The sequence below is a fragment of the Podarcis bocagei genome (assembly GCF_964188305.1).
Source record: "Podarcis bocagei genome assembly, chromosome: 14".
Lineage (NCBI taxonomy): Eukaryota > Metazoa > Chordata > Lepidosauria > Squamata > Lacertidae > Podarcis > Podarcis bocagei.
The window spans coordinates 47,043,805-47,064,340 of record NC_138139.1 but is presented as its reverse complement, the minus strand read 5'-3'; the positions used below and the strand labels follow the sequence as shown (position 1 = coordinate 47,064,340).

Sequence of the window (20,536 nt, the reverse complement as noted above, 5' to 3'; positions counted from 1 at the left end):
GACGCAAAGCACGCGTGCGCATTAGGGACTGAGGAGCGGACGCCTCCCTCCCCCCGGCGGCGTTATCTACTCCCCACTGGCTGCGCGCTCAGCCAATAAGCTCATCGGGAACCGTTAACCCTTTCCTTTCCTCGGGCTTGGACTTTTTCCTTGGCGTGGAAAATAAATTGCTGGTTTACTAGTGAATGCTAATAAATTCTTCCCTCCTTGCCCAACAGCATCCGTTGCTGCATGGAAGGCAGATGCTCAACAGGTGATGCTGTGCCCACCTTCCTTGCAGCTCCACGCTGGAAATAAATTCTCTACCTGTTGGACTTCTTACTTGTCCTGCAACCATTAAGGCTTAGATGCCTTAATGCGTGTCCTGGTTTGCAACCTTTTTTTGGATTACAACCCATTTTGGGGGGGATTACGAACAAATTTTATTTGGAGGCCCCATTGGCGAAAGCGCGCCTTGGGTTACAAACTGTTTTGGTTTACAAACGGACCTCCGGAATGGATTATGGTTGTAAACCAAGGTCTCACTGAAGAAGAGTTTGGATTTGATATCCCGCTTTATCACTACCCGAAGGAGTCTCAAAGCGGCTAACATTCTCCTTTCCCTTCCTCCCCCACAACAAACACTCTGTGAGGTGAGTGGGGCTGAGAGACTTCAAAGAAGTGTGACTGGCCCAAGGTCACCCAGCAGCTGCATGTGGAGGAGCGGGGAATCGAACCCGGTTCCCCAGATTACAAGTCCACCGCTCTTAACCACTACACCACACTGGCTCTAGACCAGTTAAATGCTGATGAGTTTAATTACTGTATTAACTTTTGACAGTTCCCAGTTCACATCTACGTTAGCCATAGGCCAGTGGTTTTCAACCAGTGCACTGTGGCACCCTGGGGTGCCTTACATGATAGTCAGGGGTGCTGCAGGCAACATTGCCCTCGGTCCCTCTTTCCCTCCCTCCTCGGATGCCCTCTCGCATCTCTGCCTCCCAAAGGTTTGTGCGGCTGCTTGCTTTGCGTTCACAATTTGGGCAGTCGGGCCACTAAGTCTGGGGGCATCCTTTTTCCAGGACCCTGTGGGGTGACGTGAGGAGGCACTTTTGGGGGGGGGGGTGGCGGGCAGGCAGGCAGTGGATCAGAGATCGTGTTGTCGGCAGCTGCTGCCTTGAGAGCTCCCAAGGAGAAGGGGGAAGAGGAGAGGAGGCTGAGGGAACACTCCACAAGGGAGGGTGTTTTGCAGGCAAGGGGTGACATAACTGGGATTCTGAGGCTCGGAGCACGTTTTCCCACAGGGGAGCCACAGAAAGTTGGTCAAGGGAGCAGTGCACTCAAAGAGGTTGAAAACCTCTGCCCTAGGCAGCTGTTTTCTATGTTGTACACTAGAGGGCAATGGTACATGCATGTGTTTATTATTGGCACGTTTTTTTTGTTAGCCATAGTCCTGAACATCCCATCTTCTACCTGTAACTATATCTTCTTCTTCTTCTTCTTCTTCTTCTTCTTCTTCTTCTTCTTCTTCTTCTTCTTCTTCTTCTTCTTCTTTGGCTGGCTTGGCAAATAAAAAAGAAGAAAATCCCAAAATACAATCAATAAAATAATATCGGAAGGAAAAAAAGTAGAGAATCTGAAAGAAATTAGAAAAGGCTTTGTAAACTTTTATAAACAGTTATACAAAAAAACTGGAAAGGAAAATATAGATATAATAGAGGAATTTTTGAAGCAAAAGGGAGTGCAACAAATTCCGACAGAAAAGAAAGAGCGACTGAATGAACTAATAGAAATGGAAGATACTCCATTTATTTTATGTCAGGCAGGGGAATTACAATTACAAGAGCTCGGGACCAAAAAATGAGCATCCTAATTTAGATCAGCAGGATGTTGGCAGGCATGCACTACAGTGTGATCCTAGGTAATGACCAAAAGCCTTGTCAACATCCTTCTTAAATTATGGCGCCCAGGATTGGACAAACAAGAATGTCTTAGTCTCATGCTTAAAAGCTGACTATGATGGTGCCAGGTGTGCTTCCCTGGGGAAAGCATTCCACAAACAGGGAGTATGATCTCTGAGTCAGGACCTGACAGCCCTGCTGAAGGGATGCAAAAGGTTACTTAGAGTGTAATCTTAAAGGTATGCCAATTTTTTTTTTAAATCCCTTTTAAAAGCTTATGGAGGCGCTACATTTTTTCTTTATTATGCCAATTTAGCAGGGGCAGCTTTTCCTACTTTTTCCTGCAGGCATCCCTGCATTAAGAATGCTTGCATGAGGACAGTTCAAGAAGCATCTGGGAAGCCTATGGTCCTCCAGATATTGTTGGACTCCAGTTCCCATCATCCCTGCTCATTGGTGATGCTGGTTGGGTTTGATGGGAGTTGGAGTTCTGGAGGGCCATGTGTTGCCCATCTCTGCCTTATGCCAAGGAACCTAGCAAATTGTCTTAGTTTAAGCAGGAGTGCTTCACTTGTTTTCCTCAACTCTTAGAATCATAGAATTGAAGAGTTGGAAGGGATGCCAAGGGTCATCTAGTCCAATGCAGGAAACTACAGCATCCATGACAGGTGGCCAGCCAACCTCTGCTTAAAATCCTCCAAGGAAGGAGAGTCCACAACCAGCCAGCGTTGATGTAGTGGTTAAGAGCGGTGGACTCGTAATCTGGTGAACCGGGTTCGCTTCCCCGCTCCTCCACATGCAGCTGCTGGGTGACCTTGGGCTAGTCACAGTTCTCTGAAGTCTCTCAGCCTCACTCACCTCACAGAGTGTTTGTTGTGGGGGAGGAAGGCAAAGGAGATTGTGAGCCACTTTGAGACTCCTTAGGGTAGTGATAAAGCGGGATATCAAATCCAAACTCCTCCTCCTCCCCTTCTTCTTCTTCTTCTTCTTCTTCTTCTTCTTCTTCTTCTTCTTCTTCCAGATACTTGATCATCTTGGTTGCCCTCCTCTGCACACGTTCCAGCTTGTCAACATACTTCTTAAATTGTGGCGCCCAGGATTGGACACGGTATTCCAGCAAATCTGGACTCGCCAAGTCCCAATTTGCAGCGAGGGTATCTTTAAATGAAAAAGAAGGAAGTGATCATCTTGCATATGTCGAAGAGAGTGAAAGTTGCTGATTAACCACAAATGCAATTCTGGTTTGTCAGAAGCTGCCTTAACATCCGGGTTCAGATACGTAACATCTGTTACTAAGGTGGGGGGGCATTAATATATGATACTGTTCCAAATCTGGGGTAGTAGAGTTTGCGGGGTGCAAGGGCACCCATCACTGCAAGAGTTAGTGAAAGTTATCCATGGCAGAGTTTAGATAATATTTGGGGGTAATGAAGGGAAGATTCCGGGCCAGTGAAAAATACAGGATGAACCAGTTCTCCTGTTCAGGAGATCGCTTATCATGATGCAATTAAAAGCACAAGGAGAACAATTGACCATGTGAATGCTGCCCTTCCCTCTGACCAGCTCAGTGTTAGTTAAAGGTAAAGGGACCCCTGACAATTAAGTCTAGTCGCAAACGACTCTCAAGTTGCCGTGCTCATCTCGCTTTACAGGCCGAGGGAGCCGGCGTTTGTCTGCTTCCGCAGTCAGTTTTTCCAGGTCATGTGGCCAGCATGACTAAGCTGCTTCTGGCGAAGCAAGAGCAGCGCACGGAAATGCCGTTTACCTTCCCGCTGGGGCGGTACCTATTTATCTACTTGCACTTTGACGTGCTTTCGAACTGCTAGGTGGGCAGGAGCTGGGACCAAACAACGGGAGCTCACCCCGTCACGGGGATTCGAACCGCCGACCTTCTGATCGGCAAGCCCAAGCGGCACAGTGGTTAGCAGAAGACAACAGCAGAATTGAGAGGGGATGGGGTTGCTAGGGTAATGGAGGTGCATGATGAAACACAGGAAGAAAATGTGCCCTTTGGAAATTTAGAGATTGGGGAAGAATGAGGATGACTGGATGAGCTGATGAGGAGGCCAGAACCATCTTGATAGGCTAGGACACTGGTATGGAAATGGTGTGCAGTTTGCCCTGTATTCCAGTGTTCCCCTGCTGTGGGGAACAAGCCCCTCTTAACAGGGGTGCCAACTTCAATACAATATTGGGGGATCCAACTAAGCTCTGCATAATCAATCAAATGGTGCACAGACACCATTTGAAAGACGATGCTCATTAACTTGGGGGATTAGCCTCCTCAAATATTTTTTTGGGGGGGACTGAAACCCCCTCCATCGGCTCCTAAGACTCTTAAGATGTCATGCTCTGAACTCTCTCCAAAGTTAGACCCAGGTGTAAACACCGGTACAAGAAACTGTATTTCTTAAAGACACTAGTCTCCGCAGTGCCTTGATTTCCCAATGTAAACCTAACCATTGGTGAGCACCTGGGACCCCCTGGAATCTTGCTACTCCTAGGCAGAGATGGGGTGTTGTGCAACCTCTGTAACAATACTTAGTGAGCATGGAAACATGGTAGGAAAAATGAGCATTCCTTGTAAATTAATGGTGGACCAGCAGTCAAATCCAGGTGCCGCCCTCAGAAATCTCTCTAAGCCACACAGACCTGCTAGCCCTGTTGTTGTTTTTTTCATGGCTGAAATGTGTCTTTGAACTCTGCCAATGCCTCTTGCTTGCCTGGAAAAAGAGGGTATTGGAGTGTAGAAACAAGCCTACTGTACAAAGATAACATCTGCATTCATTGTATTGCCCACTTTTGTCTCTGGCCCTTGGGCCCCAGAAGACTGCCAGAGCAGGAGGAAATAAGCTTGCTCCCTCTTCCATGTGACAGTCCTCGAAATACCTGGCAGATGGCTATCATTTTTCCTCTCTGTTTCCTCTTTTCCAGGCTAAACATACCTAACTCCCTCAAGCGTTCTTCATAAGGCTTGGTTTCCAGGCCCCTGATCATCTTAGCCGTCCTCCTCTGCACATGTTTCGACTTGTCAATATCCTTCATAAATTGTGGCGCCCAGAACTGGACACCACATCCCCACAGTATTCCTGATGAGCCACAACAATTCCCCATTACTATTACTATCCATTTTAATTTGCTTAATCTCTTTTTAAATCGATTGAAGCTAGTGCCCATCAACACATAAGATGTTCCATAGAGTAAACCTATGCCATGTCAAATGCTGTCTGTTCTGAATCTGCTGCCAAATTATTCACTAAAGGATCCTAAGTTAGCATAGGGCAGAATGCTTTTCACACACATTTGTGTCTACACTGATCTCATCAGCATATGTTGCCTAATAATAGGGCTGGCTAGTGCCTTTTTTGGTAAAAAATGTGGTGCTGGTACTCATATCTTGATAAAAGATATTGCCAAAATGGCTGCCATGGGCAACAAAAAAAGAGAGGACAGTACTTTGTACTGTTGAGTACCATCGAGGAAAAGAAACACAGGGGGTGGCATATTTTAATGGCTTGTCATGAATTCCAAGTCTGTGTTATTTTACTGGTATGCTGGAAATTGCTTTGTGATGAAAAGCTGTCAGAAAAATAAAACAAGCCACTCAAATCTCAAGAATTCTTTTCTGAGAACTTGCTGCTAAGGGGTGACACTTAGGAAACGTGTTGAGGATTGAGGTGACACCTAAAAAGCTGTTTTGTGTCCACCTCAGGAACCCAAAGCAGCGTACGAACGCCAGCCTGTGGAAAATTTATTTTCCCGTAAATGGTGCCCTGTGGAAACTCTGTGAGCTATGTTTGTTGGAAAATGTCAAAGAATGGATGGCTTTGTTTAGGAGTCTTGATCCGTTTGATGTTAATCGCACTTGATCCATTCCCGCCGCTCTGACTCTGTTCCTCAGCTTTCCCTTGGAAAAGCCGTTATTGTTCGTCAAGTTTATTGTTGAATTGGCAGCTGGCCTCTTTGGCGTAATGGTTTCCTTGTAAAACTTGTTTTCTGTGAGCACCGAGTTCATCTTCGGATTGAATTTGGCTTGTATAACTTATTGTATGGGCAGAGTTGGTAAGGTGAGGCAAAGGTGTGCCTCAGGAGGCCGATTTGGGGAAAAGAACTGGGTGGATAGAACTGGACTGCGAATGCTGGTGGCGGTTCTCCTCTGTAACCCCACAGATATGGATGAGAGATGTGCAAAAGGAAAACTGGGCTATATTCAACATAGCTACACTGGAGCCTGGCAGCACTCCTGGCTGCAGTTAAATTCTTACCAAGCCTGTTTAAGGCTTTAGAAATTGGCATATTATGGGGCACAATCCCCACTGAAACTAGGAGGATTCTGCTCTGGGTATCATCTCCCACGTCACCGGCTTTAAACCCTGAGGTTCATTATGATGTTCATATTGTTCACCAGCCATCCTGAAGCCTTGGATGATGCCTTCCTAGAGCAAATTACCAAACATTCAAAAAAGGAGAGCTATAGTAGTCATGGGAGACTTCAACTTCCCCGATATCTGCTGGAACTCAAACTCTGCCAAGAATGTAAGGTCCAACAAATTCTTCAGCTGCCTTGCTGACAATTTCATTTTCCCAGAAGGTGGAAGAAGCAACAAGGGGGTGGATCATCTATCTTGGACCTGGTCTTCACCAACAGGAAGGAACTGGTCGACAAAGTGGAAGTACTTGGGAAATTGGGAGGAAGTGATCGTGTCTTCCTGGGTTTCATGATACAGAGGCAAGGGAAACCTGAGTGTAGTCAAACATGCACTCTTGACTTTAAGATTGGCAATTTCAAAAAGCTTAAGGAGCTACTGGGAGAGATCCCATGGTCAGAAATACTCAGAGAGAAGGGAGTGCAAAATGGATGAGAGTTCCTTAAACGTGAAATATTGAAGGCACAAATGCAGACATTTCCAACAAGAAGGAAGTGGCGTCTAAAGAAATCACTGTGGCTGCATAAGGAGCTTACAGATGAGCTGAGATTTAAGAAGGGAATGTATAAGAAATGGAAGAAAGGAGAAATCACAAAGGAGTATACACAAGTTGCAGGGAGAAGGTTAGGAGGGCTAAAGCTCAGAATGGGCTCAGGTTTGCAAGAGAGGTTAAAAATAAAAATAGAAATATTTATTTGGCTATGTTTGAAGCAAGAGAAGAACAGGCAAGTAGTAGGTCCTCTGAATCGAGAAGATGGATAAATGCTACTGAGTGACAGAGAGAAGGCAGAACTACTCAACACCTGCTTTGCCTGCCTTTATCCAAAAAGAAAGCAGTGCTGAACCTGGTGATAACAAAATAAACCATGCAATGAGGGAGCTGCAGCCCAAGATAGGAAAAGAGGAGGTAAGGGAACACCTAGCTACTTTTAATTAATTTAGATCTCCAGGGCCTGGTGAGCTACCCCCAATGGTACAAAGGATCTTGCTGATGTAATCTCTTTTTATTTAATCCCCCGCACCCCAAGAATAACATTCAGTGCCACAAGATGCAGGTGATCTTCTAAGCACTCTTATTCAAGCAAGACCCAATAATTTCGATGACACTTTCAATCAGTGCTATTTTTCTAGAAAAAGGGGTGTTGGAACTCACCATAAACACCCCCCTTGTTCTCTTCTAATAGCAATGGCATTCACCTGAGAGGTGCTGGGACTGAGTTCTTGTGAGTTCCAGCTGAAAAAAAGCCCTGCTTTCAAATATTATTATTATTATTAGTAGTAGTTGTAGTAATAGTGGTAGTGATACCACTATTTTCATTCTACTTTCCCAGATGCATCTGAAACAGCTCACACAACACAAGTCATTGTATGCATACTTGGGAATAAGCCCTGTTGAACAAGATTTTTTTAAAACTATTCTATTTCAATATAAACAGACATATCTGAGGATAAATGCAAAGAATGGATCAAAACATGTATAAAAGAGGGGTTGGAAATTAATGCTACTGTAGAAAGCAGAACAACGATAAGGAAAGGAAGTGCAACCATTATTTGCAATTGACATATGGGGGCGTGTGAGCAATGTAATGGTGCCATAAACCAATAAAATAATTTCTTTATTACTCTGTGCCTGTTAACTCAGAAAGCCCTATGGTGTCAGTGGAAGTTATTTGTTCCAAGCCAGTGTGGGTGGAATTGCTGCTTTAAAATGCAAATCTCTCAGCATCGTTCCTCAGAAGTCTAGCTCTGCATTCATTGGGCTGCCTGCAGAAAAATGTATTTTGGGTTGCAGCCTGAAACTGTTTTAATTTTTTGTATTCAATCAAACCTTTATTAGGCATTATGCTGTTTTAATATTACATTAATTTCCAAAGCATTTATATATCTCTTTTCAGAACAGTTTACCAACCTCCTATTACTGTGTTTATTGAGTTCTAATCTTAAAAGATTACAAAAGGGGTGGAGATAGGGAAGTGAAGATCATAATGATGGTGTGGTTTGGCCAGTACAGTGGTACCTTGGGTTACATACGCTTCAGGTTACAGACTCCGCTAACCCAGAAATAGTGCTTCAGGTTAAGAACTTTGCTTCAGGATGAGAACAGAAATCGTGCTCTGGTGGTGCGGCGGCAGCAGGAGGCCCCATTAGCTAAAGTGGTGCTTCAGGTTAAGAACAGTTTCAGGTTAAGTTCGGACCTCCGGAACGAATTAAGTACTTAACCCGAGGCACCACTGTATTAGCTTTTAGACAGGCTTTTGGTGCAGTGACTTAATTTCTTCTTTCCACCCTGCTGTTCATCTGAGGTTGTATTTACCTAATTCTAAGACCTGCTAAGCAACAGATAGTTATTACGTCCTCAATATGTAAAACCACAGAATTCAAAGCGGGAGTACTTTCTCTTTACAGTGACTGTATACATATACATATGTATGTGCGTGTATACACGGTTTACATCTGTCTCAGGAGACACTGGAGGAGTGTGACCCTGCGGGCGAAGTCAAATTTTTGGAAGGTTGCAGGTGCCTGCTGAGGCTATAGACACTGATATATGTGGCTGATAAATGTATATATCATGTGCATATATATGTTTGTGTAGGGTTGCCATATTTCAAAAAGTTGTTGAGCTTTATTGGGGGACAAGAGGTAGAGACTGAAATATTGCATCAGCCAATAAAATAAAATGTACTGAAGATAGAGGCAAAAACTTAACTATACAAAATACATTCTGGACGGTTACATCAATAATCAAATAATAGAACTTCTAATTGTCCCTGCTAAAATGTTTGCAGTTTTTTTTGCTGTCACCTGATTATCTTGATCTGCTGGAAGAAAGGACACAGCTATGGTTGAGCAACCTGGTATGGATAGTAGAGGGGCAAGAACCTCAAATCTTTATAAAGAGTGCAGGCTAGAAGCACACGAACTACTGATTCAATACTGCCATCTCCACATGGACATAAATGCTTTCGTGGTGGGATTTTTTGAAACCGACCTTCCAGCACAGCTGAAGGCAGTCTATCCAATCCAGTCTAGCCAAGTGTGTCTGTATTTTGGAATTGTTACAATTTTGCAAACAGGGGGCTGACATGTCAAAATGACTAGATGGGAAATAATCATACCATGGGCAAAATGTCCTTATTATCGCAGCCAAATTAGTCTGTCGCTCATATCATATAGGCGCTAATTGTATTATTATTATTATTGAATTATTATACACACACATATATACACACACACATTTATATATTCAGTAAAGCAAATAATTCCATTAGACTGTGCCTATTATTATTATTGAATTATTACACACACATATGTACACACACATTTATATATTCAGTAAAGCAAATAATTCAATTAGACGCCTATTATTATTATTACACATACATATACACACACACAAATTTATATATTCAGTAAAGCAAATAATTCAATTAGACGCCTATTATTATTATTACACATACATATACACACATACACACACACAAATTTATATATTCAGTAAAGCAAATAATTCAATTAGACGCCTATTATTATTATTACACATACATATACACACACACAAATTTATATATTCAGTAAAGCAAATAATTCAATTAGACGCCTATTATTATTATTACACATACATATACACACATACACACACACAAATTTATATATTCAGTAAAGCAAATAATTCAATTAGACGCCTATTATTATTATTACACATACATATACACACACACAAATTTATATATTCAGTAAAGCAAATAATTCAATTAGACGCCTATTATTATTATTACACATACATATACACACATACACACACACACATTTATATATTCAGTAAAGCAAATAATTCAATTAGACGCCTATTATTATTATTACACATACATATACACACATACACACACACACACTTATATATTCAGTAAAGCAAATAATTCAATTAGACGCCTATTATTATTATTACACATACATATACACACATACACACACACAAATTTATATATTCAATAAAGCAAATAATTCAATTAGACGCCTATTATTATTGAATTATTACACATACATATACACACACAAATTTATATATTCAGGAAAGCAAATAATTCAATTAGATAGCGCCTATAGGATATCGAGAGACAGAATATTATTTATAAATAGTATATATATATAGAAGCCATGACTGCTTAAAGCGGCACCGTCGCGCTTCCACCGCACTGTGCAGACGGGCCCCTATCCAAGAGCAGACCCCGGCCGAAACCAACGGGGCCTGCTGCAGCCCAGGGGGCCTACTCTGAGCAAGGCGCCCGTGGCCCGCTACGCGGCCTCCTCCCCCGGCCCTCCCGGTCTCGCCTCGCGGGCAGAGAGGCGGGCGAGGGCCGGGGAGGAGGAGGGGGGCGCGCCTAGGCCGCGGCTCTGAGGCGGCTCCTCCCGCGCCGGAGGGGGGGGGCCTCTCCCTCGCCGCCCCCGACCGCTCCGCCCAATCAGCGCCGGCCCGGCTCGGCCGGCGGCTCCTCCTCCCCGGCAGACGCTTCCTTTCCCTCGAAGCCGCGCAGAGCTTTCGCCGGCCAGCCTGGGCAAGCGCCGACGCCGACGCCCGCCATGGACGTCCAGCGGCTTTGCAGGGGCCCGGCCGGCTCCGAGCCCTTATGGGTGAGAGGGTGGGGTGGGGTGGGGGAGAGATGGGGCAGCAGCCCCGGACCCGGAGGCCGGGCTTTGTGGGGCGGGAGGGGGGGGTCCCGCCTTGCCTGGCAGCGGCGAGGCAAAGCCCCTTTGTGTGCGCCGCCTCCAGCCTCAGCAACTGGGATTCAGTGGGGGAACTGGGAGGGTGAGGACAAAGACACCGACCCCCCATATCTTCCCCTTTCTCTTTGCATCTCTCCCTCCCCCGGCTTTATTTTTCATTTGTTCATTACAGAGCTTGGAAAAGGTGCAGGGTTTTTTGTTTCTTTTTTTCCTGATAAATTTTTATTTTATTGGTGGGGTGTGTGTCTTTAAAGTCAAGCAGCAGCGAGGAGGAAAAGCTGCAATGTTTGGAGAGAGGTGATTTTTTGTGTGTGAACTCTGTGCATGCTCTGGGGAAAAGGAGGTCTTTATCCTGGCAGCTGTGAACTGCCCCCAAGACCTACAGAGGAAAGGCGGTATGCAGATTGAACAGGCCAATAAAGATTTGGGAGATGATCCACTTCTTTTGCTCAGGTGCACAGTTCAACTGTGGAACTCCCTGCCACAAGCTGTGGCAAATGGGGATTGGAAAAATTCGCAGGGGGATAAAGCTGCCAATGGCTGCTAGCCATAATGGTGGCTGTGCAGCTTCAAGGCTCAGAGGAGGCGCCAAACGTCTGAATTTTAGTCTCTTGGGTTACAGAAGGCCAGTTGCAATTATGTCCTACTTATGGGCTGTTGGGGTTTCTAGTTGATCCCTGTGGTAAATGGGATGCTGGACTTGGGATGTTCATACCCTGACTAGGGGAGTAACTCCCCATTGAGCACACAGCAGGGCCTGCTCATGAGTAAGCATATTTAGGATTTGCACTGCTAGACAGCCACACTTCACACTCATTAACCTGGGACAGTTGCATATGCTTCTGAGTCATGTGTGTGCATTTTGGGCTCCATTACTGTTTTTCTGCTGCCTGCTTTAGTCTGTAATTTACACACACTGTACATGTTTACTTGGAAGCAAGTCCCATAGAGCTCAGTGAGGCTTACTCCCAGGTGCGTGTGCATGGGATCATAGTCTTTCATATTAGCCTGGAGAAGAGGAGGTTAAGGGGTGATATGATAGCCATGTTCAAATATATAAAAGGATGTCACATGGAGGAGGGAGAAAGGTTGTTTTCTGCTGCTCCAGAGAAGCGGACACGGAGCAATGGATCCAAACTACAAGAAAGAAGATTCCACCTAAACATTAGGAAGAACTTCCTGACAGTAAGAGCTGTTCGACAGTGGAATTTGCTGCCAAGCAGTGTGGTGGAGTCTCCTACTTTGGAGGTCTTTAAGCAGAGGCTTGACAACCGTATGTCAGGAGTGTTCTGATGGTGTTTCCTGCTTGGCAGGGGGTTGGACTCGATGGCCCTTGTGGTCTCTTCCAACTCTATGATTCTATGATATAAGTGGGCTTAACAAATTATGTTTAAAATTGCATTAGAACAGTCAGCAGTCCCCCATCTCCCTTCATTGCCATGAATAGACTGTGTTAAACTCATTCCAAGATCCCTGCATTGCAGGGGTTGGACTACATGACCCTCATGGCCCCTTCCAACTCTACAATTCTATGATGTTGCCAACTGCTCACTGAATGCAACCTGGAGCAAAGAAATCAGGTTTGCACCCGCTCTGCTTTTGCCTGCTCTCATTCAGGATCCTCAGGTGTTCCCCTGGCCTGCTTCTAAACGTGGAACGGTTTTCATAAAGCAGAAAAAGGGAGAAGCCTTTGCAACATGTCTGTTTTTTAAAAATATCTGTTGGATCTGCTTTCCTGGGACTGGCCGCTGGCAGTTGCTATTGTGGCTAATCTCTGGTTCATCTTTTGTAGAAGTGTTTGCTTTTGTGCTGGTGTCATGTTTAACACGTCACATGGAAGCTGTGTGTTTCAGACGGCATGTTTTACCCTCTTGCAAAACTTCAGAAGACACCCTGAACTTGTTTTGCATTCCAATTCCTTTTTCTTGTTCTGAAGTGGCTTCTATCCTTAATGTGGTTAGGGTTGTCTTTGTTACGAAGCGATGTAATATGTTACACACACACACACACACACACACACACACACACACACACACAACTGTGTGCACCAACAGCTTATATAACAGGCCCACACCTAAGAGATTGTAATATTGGAGTACAGGGCAAGGAAGTGGTAAGTGCTGCTGTCTTAACTCCTGTTGCTTTTCTAAAAAACAAAAACGTGTTTTTGCTGACTTCTGCATCTGTTCCTTTGGATTTAATTTCTGTGTGCAGAAGCTACTTAGGCTGCAATCTTGTGTACCCTTAACAAGAAATAAACCACATTGAACTCTATGAACTCAGACTTTTGTCTGAATAGACGTGTAGGTTTGCATTCTTAGTGGAAGTTTCTTTATTTCTAACATACGGTATATTTGTTGGCACATGTGTTTTAGAGAGAATCTGACACTTGGGGGCAAATACCGTATTTTTTGCTCTTTAAGACTCACTTTTTCCCTCCTAAAAAGTAATGGGAAATGTGTGTGCGTCTTATGGAGTGAATGCAGACTGCGCAGCTATCCCAGAAGCCAGAACAGCAAGAGGGATTGCTGCTTTCACTGCGCAGCGATCCCTCTTGCTGTTCTGGCTTCTGGGATTCAGAATATTTTTTTCTTGTTTTCCTCCTCCAAAAACTAGGTGCGTCTTATGGTCTGGTGCGTCTTATAGAGCGAAAAATACGGTACTTTTACTTTTCTGCTCCGTACTGCAATAATGAGTCTTAATGCTCTTGAGTGATGCAGGTATGTGAAGTGAAGTGGCATGATTCCAGTTCGGTGAAAGTTTGCATGGAGAAATTATGTCTCATCATGACTTTCTCTTTAGAATTTCGTAACCAGTGAAAGTAGGCGGTAGTTGGTTTTACCTGGTTCTTGTCATTCGTGTATTGTACATTAATAAAGTGACTTTATTATTAAATAAAGGGGGCCTTATTTGCTTAAAAGCATTTATGCTGCATAATTTTTGTAAGCTGTTTGAGGGTTATTTTTTTAAACAAGCAAGCAGTATATAAATTGCATGAAAAAAATGAGCGAAAAAATAATTTTCTGAACCTCTAAGTAATGTACAGTCTAAAATAACAAAACTCTGTAATTGAAACAAAAAATGCAGCCTAAAACCAGTAAGTAACAGTATGAAAAGGAAGTAAAACAGAAATTCAGAAGATTCAGACACACGAAACAGAGTCCTATCTTATGGGCCAGGGAAAACCTGAAAAGAAGTATCCCATAATGTGCCGTTTGATCCTTCTTTAAAAAACAGAACTGGAAAATCCAGGTGTTCAATCCGGCACCTCATATATACAGAGCCCCCTCCCTTAGCACTGACCGTTTCCCTCCACTGTCTAAAGCAGCTGTTCCCAAACTCTGGATAATTTTGGCCTACAATCCCCATTGTCCCCAGTCACCGGTATCGGCTGCATGCATCAGCTTCTAGTTTAGCCCTCCCGAACCTAATGCCCTCCAGGTGTCGTTCAACTACCGCTCTCATCCTTTCCCATTGGCCATGTTGTCTGGGGCTGATGGGAGTTGTAGGCCAAAACCACTGGCAGGTGCCATGTTGGAGAAGACTTGGTCTAACTTTGGAATTGGGGCAGAGGCACCTCTCGCACGCACTTGTGTGGCTCTGTAACTGCTATACATTAATTGCACTGTGTGAAAAAGCAGCCTTGCACCACCAGGAAGCCTGGCACTAATTTGCATGCACCCATTTGATCTGATGTAAAGCTGGGTGTGTCAACCTGCCTGCTCCTTTAGATCAGCTTCTGAAGCCTTTCCCCAAGTGCACACATCCATTCTTTGCAAGAGATCAAGTTAGCTTTCGTCAACCTGGTTCCTTCCAGATGTTTTAGACTAAAAAGTTCAAATCATTGGGGAAGGCTGGGTTAAGTTACCAGAGTGGAGCCTTGCCCTGTGTGGCAGCACCCTGTTTATGAAACTCCCCCCTGGGACATGGCAGTAAATTGATTGCCTGATGTTTTATAGATCCATTAAAGCATCTGTTGGCAAAGATTCCTGCTTTTTCACGCCTCCAGAGGTTGGCTCGATGTCTGTTTTTCCTCCCTTTGCTGTTTGTACTGTTCTTGCGTCAGACTTTTGTGGGTGTTTTATAATCTGATACCCTGCATGAGATTTAAATTACTTTGATGGAATATTTTTTAATGGGAAATTTGGGATATAAAGGAGTTAAATACAACATTTTATAGCTTACCCTTGGGGGCTACCATTTTTATGCTTAAGCAAGAACAAAAAAAGTATTCAGCTGTTAGTAAGATATTGGTGGGAAATTTGAGAGAGTGATTAAAATGGGCATCTCTGTCAGCCACTTTCCTTTTTTTTACCTTGTGTAAAAACTTCCTCCATGCTGAAATTTTAATAATGGTCATAAGCAGGGGGGATAAAAATCAATGATTTTTTTTAAAATAAAAAATGGATTTTTTTTATTTAAATCATTTTTTTATTATTTAAATTGGATTTTCAAAATAAAATGTTTTTGGAGGAAAAAATATTTCTAAAGATAGTTTTCTGTTTAAGTTATATTATAGTCCAAAGGCTATTTATCAGGAAATAAGAATTTGTTTTAAGTTTTTCATGTGTGCTGAAACTCAGCTTAAGTAGGGTGTTTTGTTTTGTTTTGTTTTTAAAAGTTTAACCACATCAGTTAACAAACATGGATGCATATGCTATAATGTTATTGTTTGAGTTAAATAAATGGTTTAAATTGTTATTAAGGAAATGATTATTTTTCTCCTTCTAATAAGGTACAGCAGAAAAGTTGTCCAAATATAAACAGTTAACTTATTAAACCTCACAATAATTTCATACTGATCTGTCTATGCATTTCTAATAGTATAACCAAATCAGTAATTTTTGATATAACTGTAAAAACTACTCTGAAAATTTATTATTCCAAAAATGAAACCTTCATCTGGTTGTAAATATTAAGATTATACCAGCAGGAATGTCTTTCTGTAAAAAAATATGATTTAAATCAAGTCTTACTGACTAGTGATTTAAATCGTGATTTAAATCGATTTGATTTAAATCAGATCCACCCTGGTCATAAGGGAATTTGAGAATATGCCCAATACTGTGGGTTACTGCTTAGGTAACTGGTTTGTCTGTCCTCAGACTTGTGCAAGGGTGTATACAATGGGGTTCCTCTCTCTCATGCAAATATTATGATTTACCACTTGCTGTCTACCTACATCTGAAAATTGCACAGAAGACTCTATATATAAGTGATCTGTCGCTGTTGGCTGAATGAGCGTTCAGAGCACCATTTGCAACAAGAAAGGAGAGAGGCCTGACTTACTGGGATCACAGTGCCCCATGTGTGTGTGTGTGTTCATGGGGGTGCGTCCCTGCCCTGAGGTGCTTGCAATTGCTAAGCCAATAAATAGGTTCTTGCTTTCCTGACTGGGTAAAGAACCAGTGGCTTTGAAGTCTCACTTAGCTGCCCTTGTAAAGTCAGGATAAGTTGTAGCTTGCTATTTTGGCCGAAGGTTTGTGACTAATGAAGGACTTCTGAAGGTTGGAACGCCTTGATAACTGGACCCACCGGCTGGGAAATAGTTATTGCACAAGCCAAAGTTGCAGCGGAGACTTGTTGAAAGGGAGGTTCCCTGTGGAGACTCAGATTTTCCTAGAAGGCACTTCTTGTGTGTTCTGCCTTGCTTGCGATGGCAGTGTTGGTATTACTGGAGGGAAGCATGCCTTAAATCAGATTCCAATTGTGTGCAGCTAAACAAAAGTGGTAAGGGGTGTTTGTGCAATGCTTTCTAGAATACTTCTGCTATGAGGCAGCTCTGTAAATTAAGCAGGTAAATAGATGTGGGGAAAACAAAATGTCACTTGGAGAAGGATCTGAAATATTTTCCTGGAAGCTTGAATTTGTTTTACAGTTGTACCTTGGTTGCAAAACGCCTTGGAACTTGTATGTTTTGGCTCCCGGATGACCGAAAACTGGAAGTGAGCGTTCTGGTTTTTGAACAATTTTCGGAAGCCGAGCATCCAGCGTGGCTTCCAATTGACTGCAGGAAGCCGCGCCTTGGTTTTCGAATGGTTCTGTGAGTTGAACGGACTCCTGGAACGGATTCTGTTCGAGAACCAAGGTATGACTGTATTCTGGATTCTTTCCTTTGATGTTTTAACATGTTGTAAACCTCTTTAGGATTTTTTCCTTTAAAATACAAAGCGTAATAGAAATGAAATAAATAAGAAAAAGAAATTTCATTGAGGGGGAAACAGTGCCTATACTTTCCATTGCAGCAGCAGTAACCCAGGTATAAGTTGGCCTGGCGCCTGGGGAATTTATAACGCTGCTCCCCACTAGTAATTTGCTGTTTGCATTCCTGTACCTGCTTTGATTTTGGCGGGAATTTGTGGGTTCCTAGTTCCACTGTAGAGCTGCAGTATTATGCAGTCTAGACTAGAAAATATAGGCCTACTTAAGCCATTTAGATGGGCATGGTGTGAAACAAGTTGTGCCATCTTCCTCAGCCTCACGGTCCGTGCTTTTTTTTAAAAAAAAATGTTTAGGGGTGCTTTCATTTTCCTACTCATATGGAAATACTGCCCCTCAATGAGGCCAAACATTCACAAAATGTTTAGTGGTATGTGTACCCCTGCGTCCCCCCAGAAGAAAGCACTGCTAAGGGTAACTATTAGCGTGCCAAGAGCCCAAAGTATTCATAGACAGAGGGGACTGCCTGCTGTGCCTCTGTGTGACTCACTGCTCTGGTCTTCCTTTCTGTGTGCCTCCATCTGGGAAGGGTAATTCTTCCTCCAGCCTACATCCCCTGTGTTTGCATAATTCAGTCACTGCTGACGCAGACAGCGAAACGACCTGTTCTCCGTGGAGGCTACCTGTTGCCTCTCCGTAGCAATTGCTGATTTCAGATTGCCTCCATCTGGTTAGAAAGCATCCTTCAGACGGGTGACTCTTGCAGAGACGGGGAAGGTGGGCCTATCTGCAGATGGAGAATTCTTAGTCTTCCACACAAGTTAACTGTTTCAGGTGTAAGACCATGTCTCTAACATTGATTCCCAAAACACATGAAGGCCTAGATGTTTCAAGAATGCAGTCATTGGAAGAAGCCTTTCAACACTGAGTTGGCTGTGGGCAGAAAGAAAGGGAGTTTATTGTTTGTTGAAGGTCATGCTAACTCCCTGCTAAGTTTCCTTTCTTACAGTTTTTAGCAAAAGTTTCCATCGGTGCAGTATGCAAAGTCCAGTGTGTCTAGTTTTCAATATGTGTGGATGTTCCTTTCCTTATACTGTAGTAATTGATTGAACATCATGCACTCTCTGTCTCGCTTCTGTTTTTGGCTTTTTTCCAGAGTTTGACAAGAAAGCCAAAACCTTTACCCAGTTCCATTTAAGTCCTGCCTTGGTGGCCTTAATTAAAGGAGCAATTACTGTTTTCTGATTCTGCTGTTTTGCCTGCTAACTTGTAGTCGTTCTAGTAATGATTGAAAAAAGAATGGCTTTGTCCTTTTTCTCTTTAGGAATGGAGCTGTGAGGCTGATTGTAACAGCCTGAGTTCCCAGTGCAAACGGATAATTCACCTAAACAGGCTCAACTGAAACAAATTTGAGTTGCAAAAAACTCAAGCCCCTTAGTGCTTTTCCCTTCCTACCAGATTATCTCCCCACGTAGCATGGGTTGCCATCACAGTTTTGGAAATTATAGCTGAACTGCTGGGATTGGGAATAGGGCCAATGGTTAAATCAATAAACACCTCTTCTTTAATAATACTGAAAGTTAATATGCATATGGGGATATGTGCCAGGCATATAGGATTATTATAAGTTATGCAAGTATGTTGGAGGCTGAACAGTAGTTATGACTGTGATTTATTTATGGCGAGAAAGATGATTAATTGGAGCGAATGTGCCATTTCTCTAGAACAGGGCAGTCCAACTTTTCATACCAAGTGGGCCACAAGAGTTATTCAACACAGAGCTCTTGAGCCACACGCTTAATTAATTTCCCCATCATAAATTAAAAGGGTTCATAATACATTTAATATACACAATATATTTAAATATATGAATTTTTAAAAATATTAAACAGAATTAATACACAAACAGATGGTAAGGGGAGAGAGAAGTTATGCTGGCCACATAGCTGCGATAGCTAGGTTTGTTAGAGCGTGGTGCTGATAACACCGGGGTGGCCGGTTCAATCCCCGCATGGGACAGCTACATATTCCTGCATTTCAGGGGGTTGGACTAGATGCTCCTGAGGGTCCCTTCCAATTCTACAATTCTGTGATTCAGGCAATGGCTTTTTCTACCTGCCTTGCCCCACCCTCTAGCCCTAGGAGCCTGCAGAAGGGAACTGCTGCTGCAGGCATTATGTATATGTGTTGTTGATTTTTTGAAGACCTGAACAGTGTGGAAGATTATGAGTCATGAGGATGGGGAACGTGTTTGTATGAATTCAACAGTGCTTAGTTTACTTTTGGTTGCTGTTTGTTAAAGCTTTTAATGCTGCTTTATAGATTAAGAATGCTGTGAATCCTATAATATGACTTTTATTGTAATTTTTTATTGTAATTATGCCATTCAGCTTTTTTTCGAGCTGTTTTGTAAATAGTGTCTTATAGATTGTAATCGTTTTACTGGTGATTTCTTAATTATTCTATATGGTTTATGTTGTATTTGATTTTATATTAGGTTATCGTTTATTGTTTGTAAGCCAGTTTGTGGTTCACATGAATGAAAAGTGACATGGAAATAAAATCAATCAATCAATCAGTGACGCACACACACAAAATATAATTTTAAGGCTTTAAGATGTTTTTCTTTGAATGTTGCCAAGGGCCGCCCAAACAGGCCTTGTGGGCTGGACCATCCATCTCTAGAGCTTTTGCTTTTGTTGAAACTGCCAAATTCCTGGAGAAAACATTTAACGGATCAGCTCCTATGTGTCTCTGCTAGAGAATATTTTTACTCCTCAAGGATACCCTCTTCGCTTCTCCCTGGTATTGTTAGTTATATTTATGCTGCCCTTCGTTCGAGGAGATCATGGGGATGCATACGAAAACTCCTCTGCATTTTATCTTATTTGTACCCTGCTCAGGTAGGACTAAGAGACAAGAGATTGGTCCAAGGTCACCTGGTGTGTTTCATGGCTGAGTGGAGATCAGGTTCTCCCTGGTTGTACTCTTAATACTCTAACCATTACCCCTTCTCTGGTAAGCCTTGCAAGCTTCAGTAGTTGAACAGGTTTCTCATATAGGCAGAGAGCCATGGTTGCATTTGAACCTCCTTTTCCCCAAAGTGTGAGCACGAGGCACATATTGCTTGTGAGGCATCTGATCAGCCACTTTAGGACTGGGATGTAGGCCTTGGTTCAACCCAGAACAGCTCTTTTTGTGGATTTGTTTGTTGCTGTTTAATCATTTAGTCGTGTCCAACTCTTCGTGACCCCATGGATCAGAGCACGCCAGGCACTCCTGTCTTCCACTGCCTCCCACAGTTTGGTCAAACTCATGTTGGTAGCTTCAAGAACACTATCCAGC

The 20,536-nt window shown here is 43.1% G+C and overlaps 1 protein-coding gene across 3 annotated transcripts in view; it reads left to right on the top strand.

Moving 5' to 3' along the window:
• The first annotated feature begins 10,844 nt into the window (after positions 1-10,844).
• LOC308572889 (multidrug resistance-associated protein 1-like) overlaps positions 10,845-20,536 on the top strand; it is a 74,742-nt gene continuing 65,050 nt past the window's right edge. For all 3 annotated transcript variants that reach the window (XM_081169376.1, XM_081169375.1, XM_081169374.1), the window contains exon 1: positions 10,845-10,939. In XM_081169376.1, the coding sequence (XP_081025502.1) occupies positions 10,889-10,939 (51 nt within the window). In that variant the 5' untranslated portion in view covers positions 10,845-10,888. The remainder of the gene's footprint in view (positions 10,940-20,536) is intronic.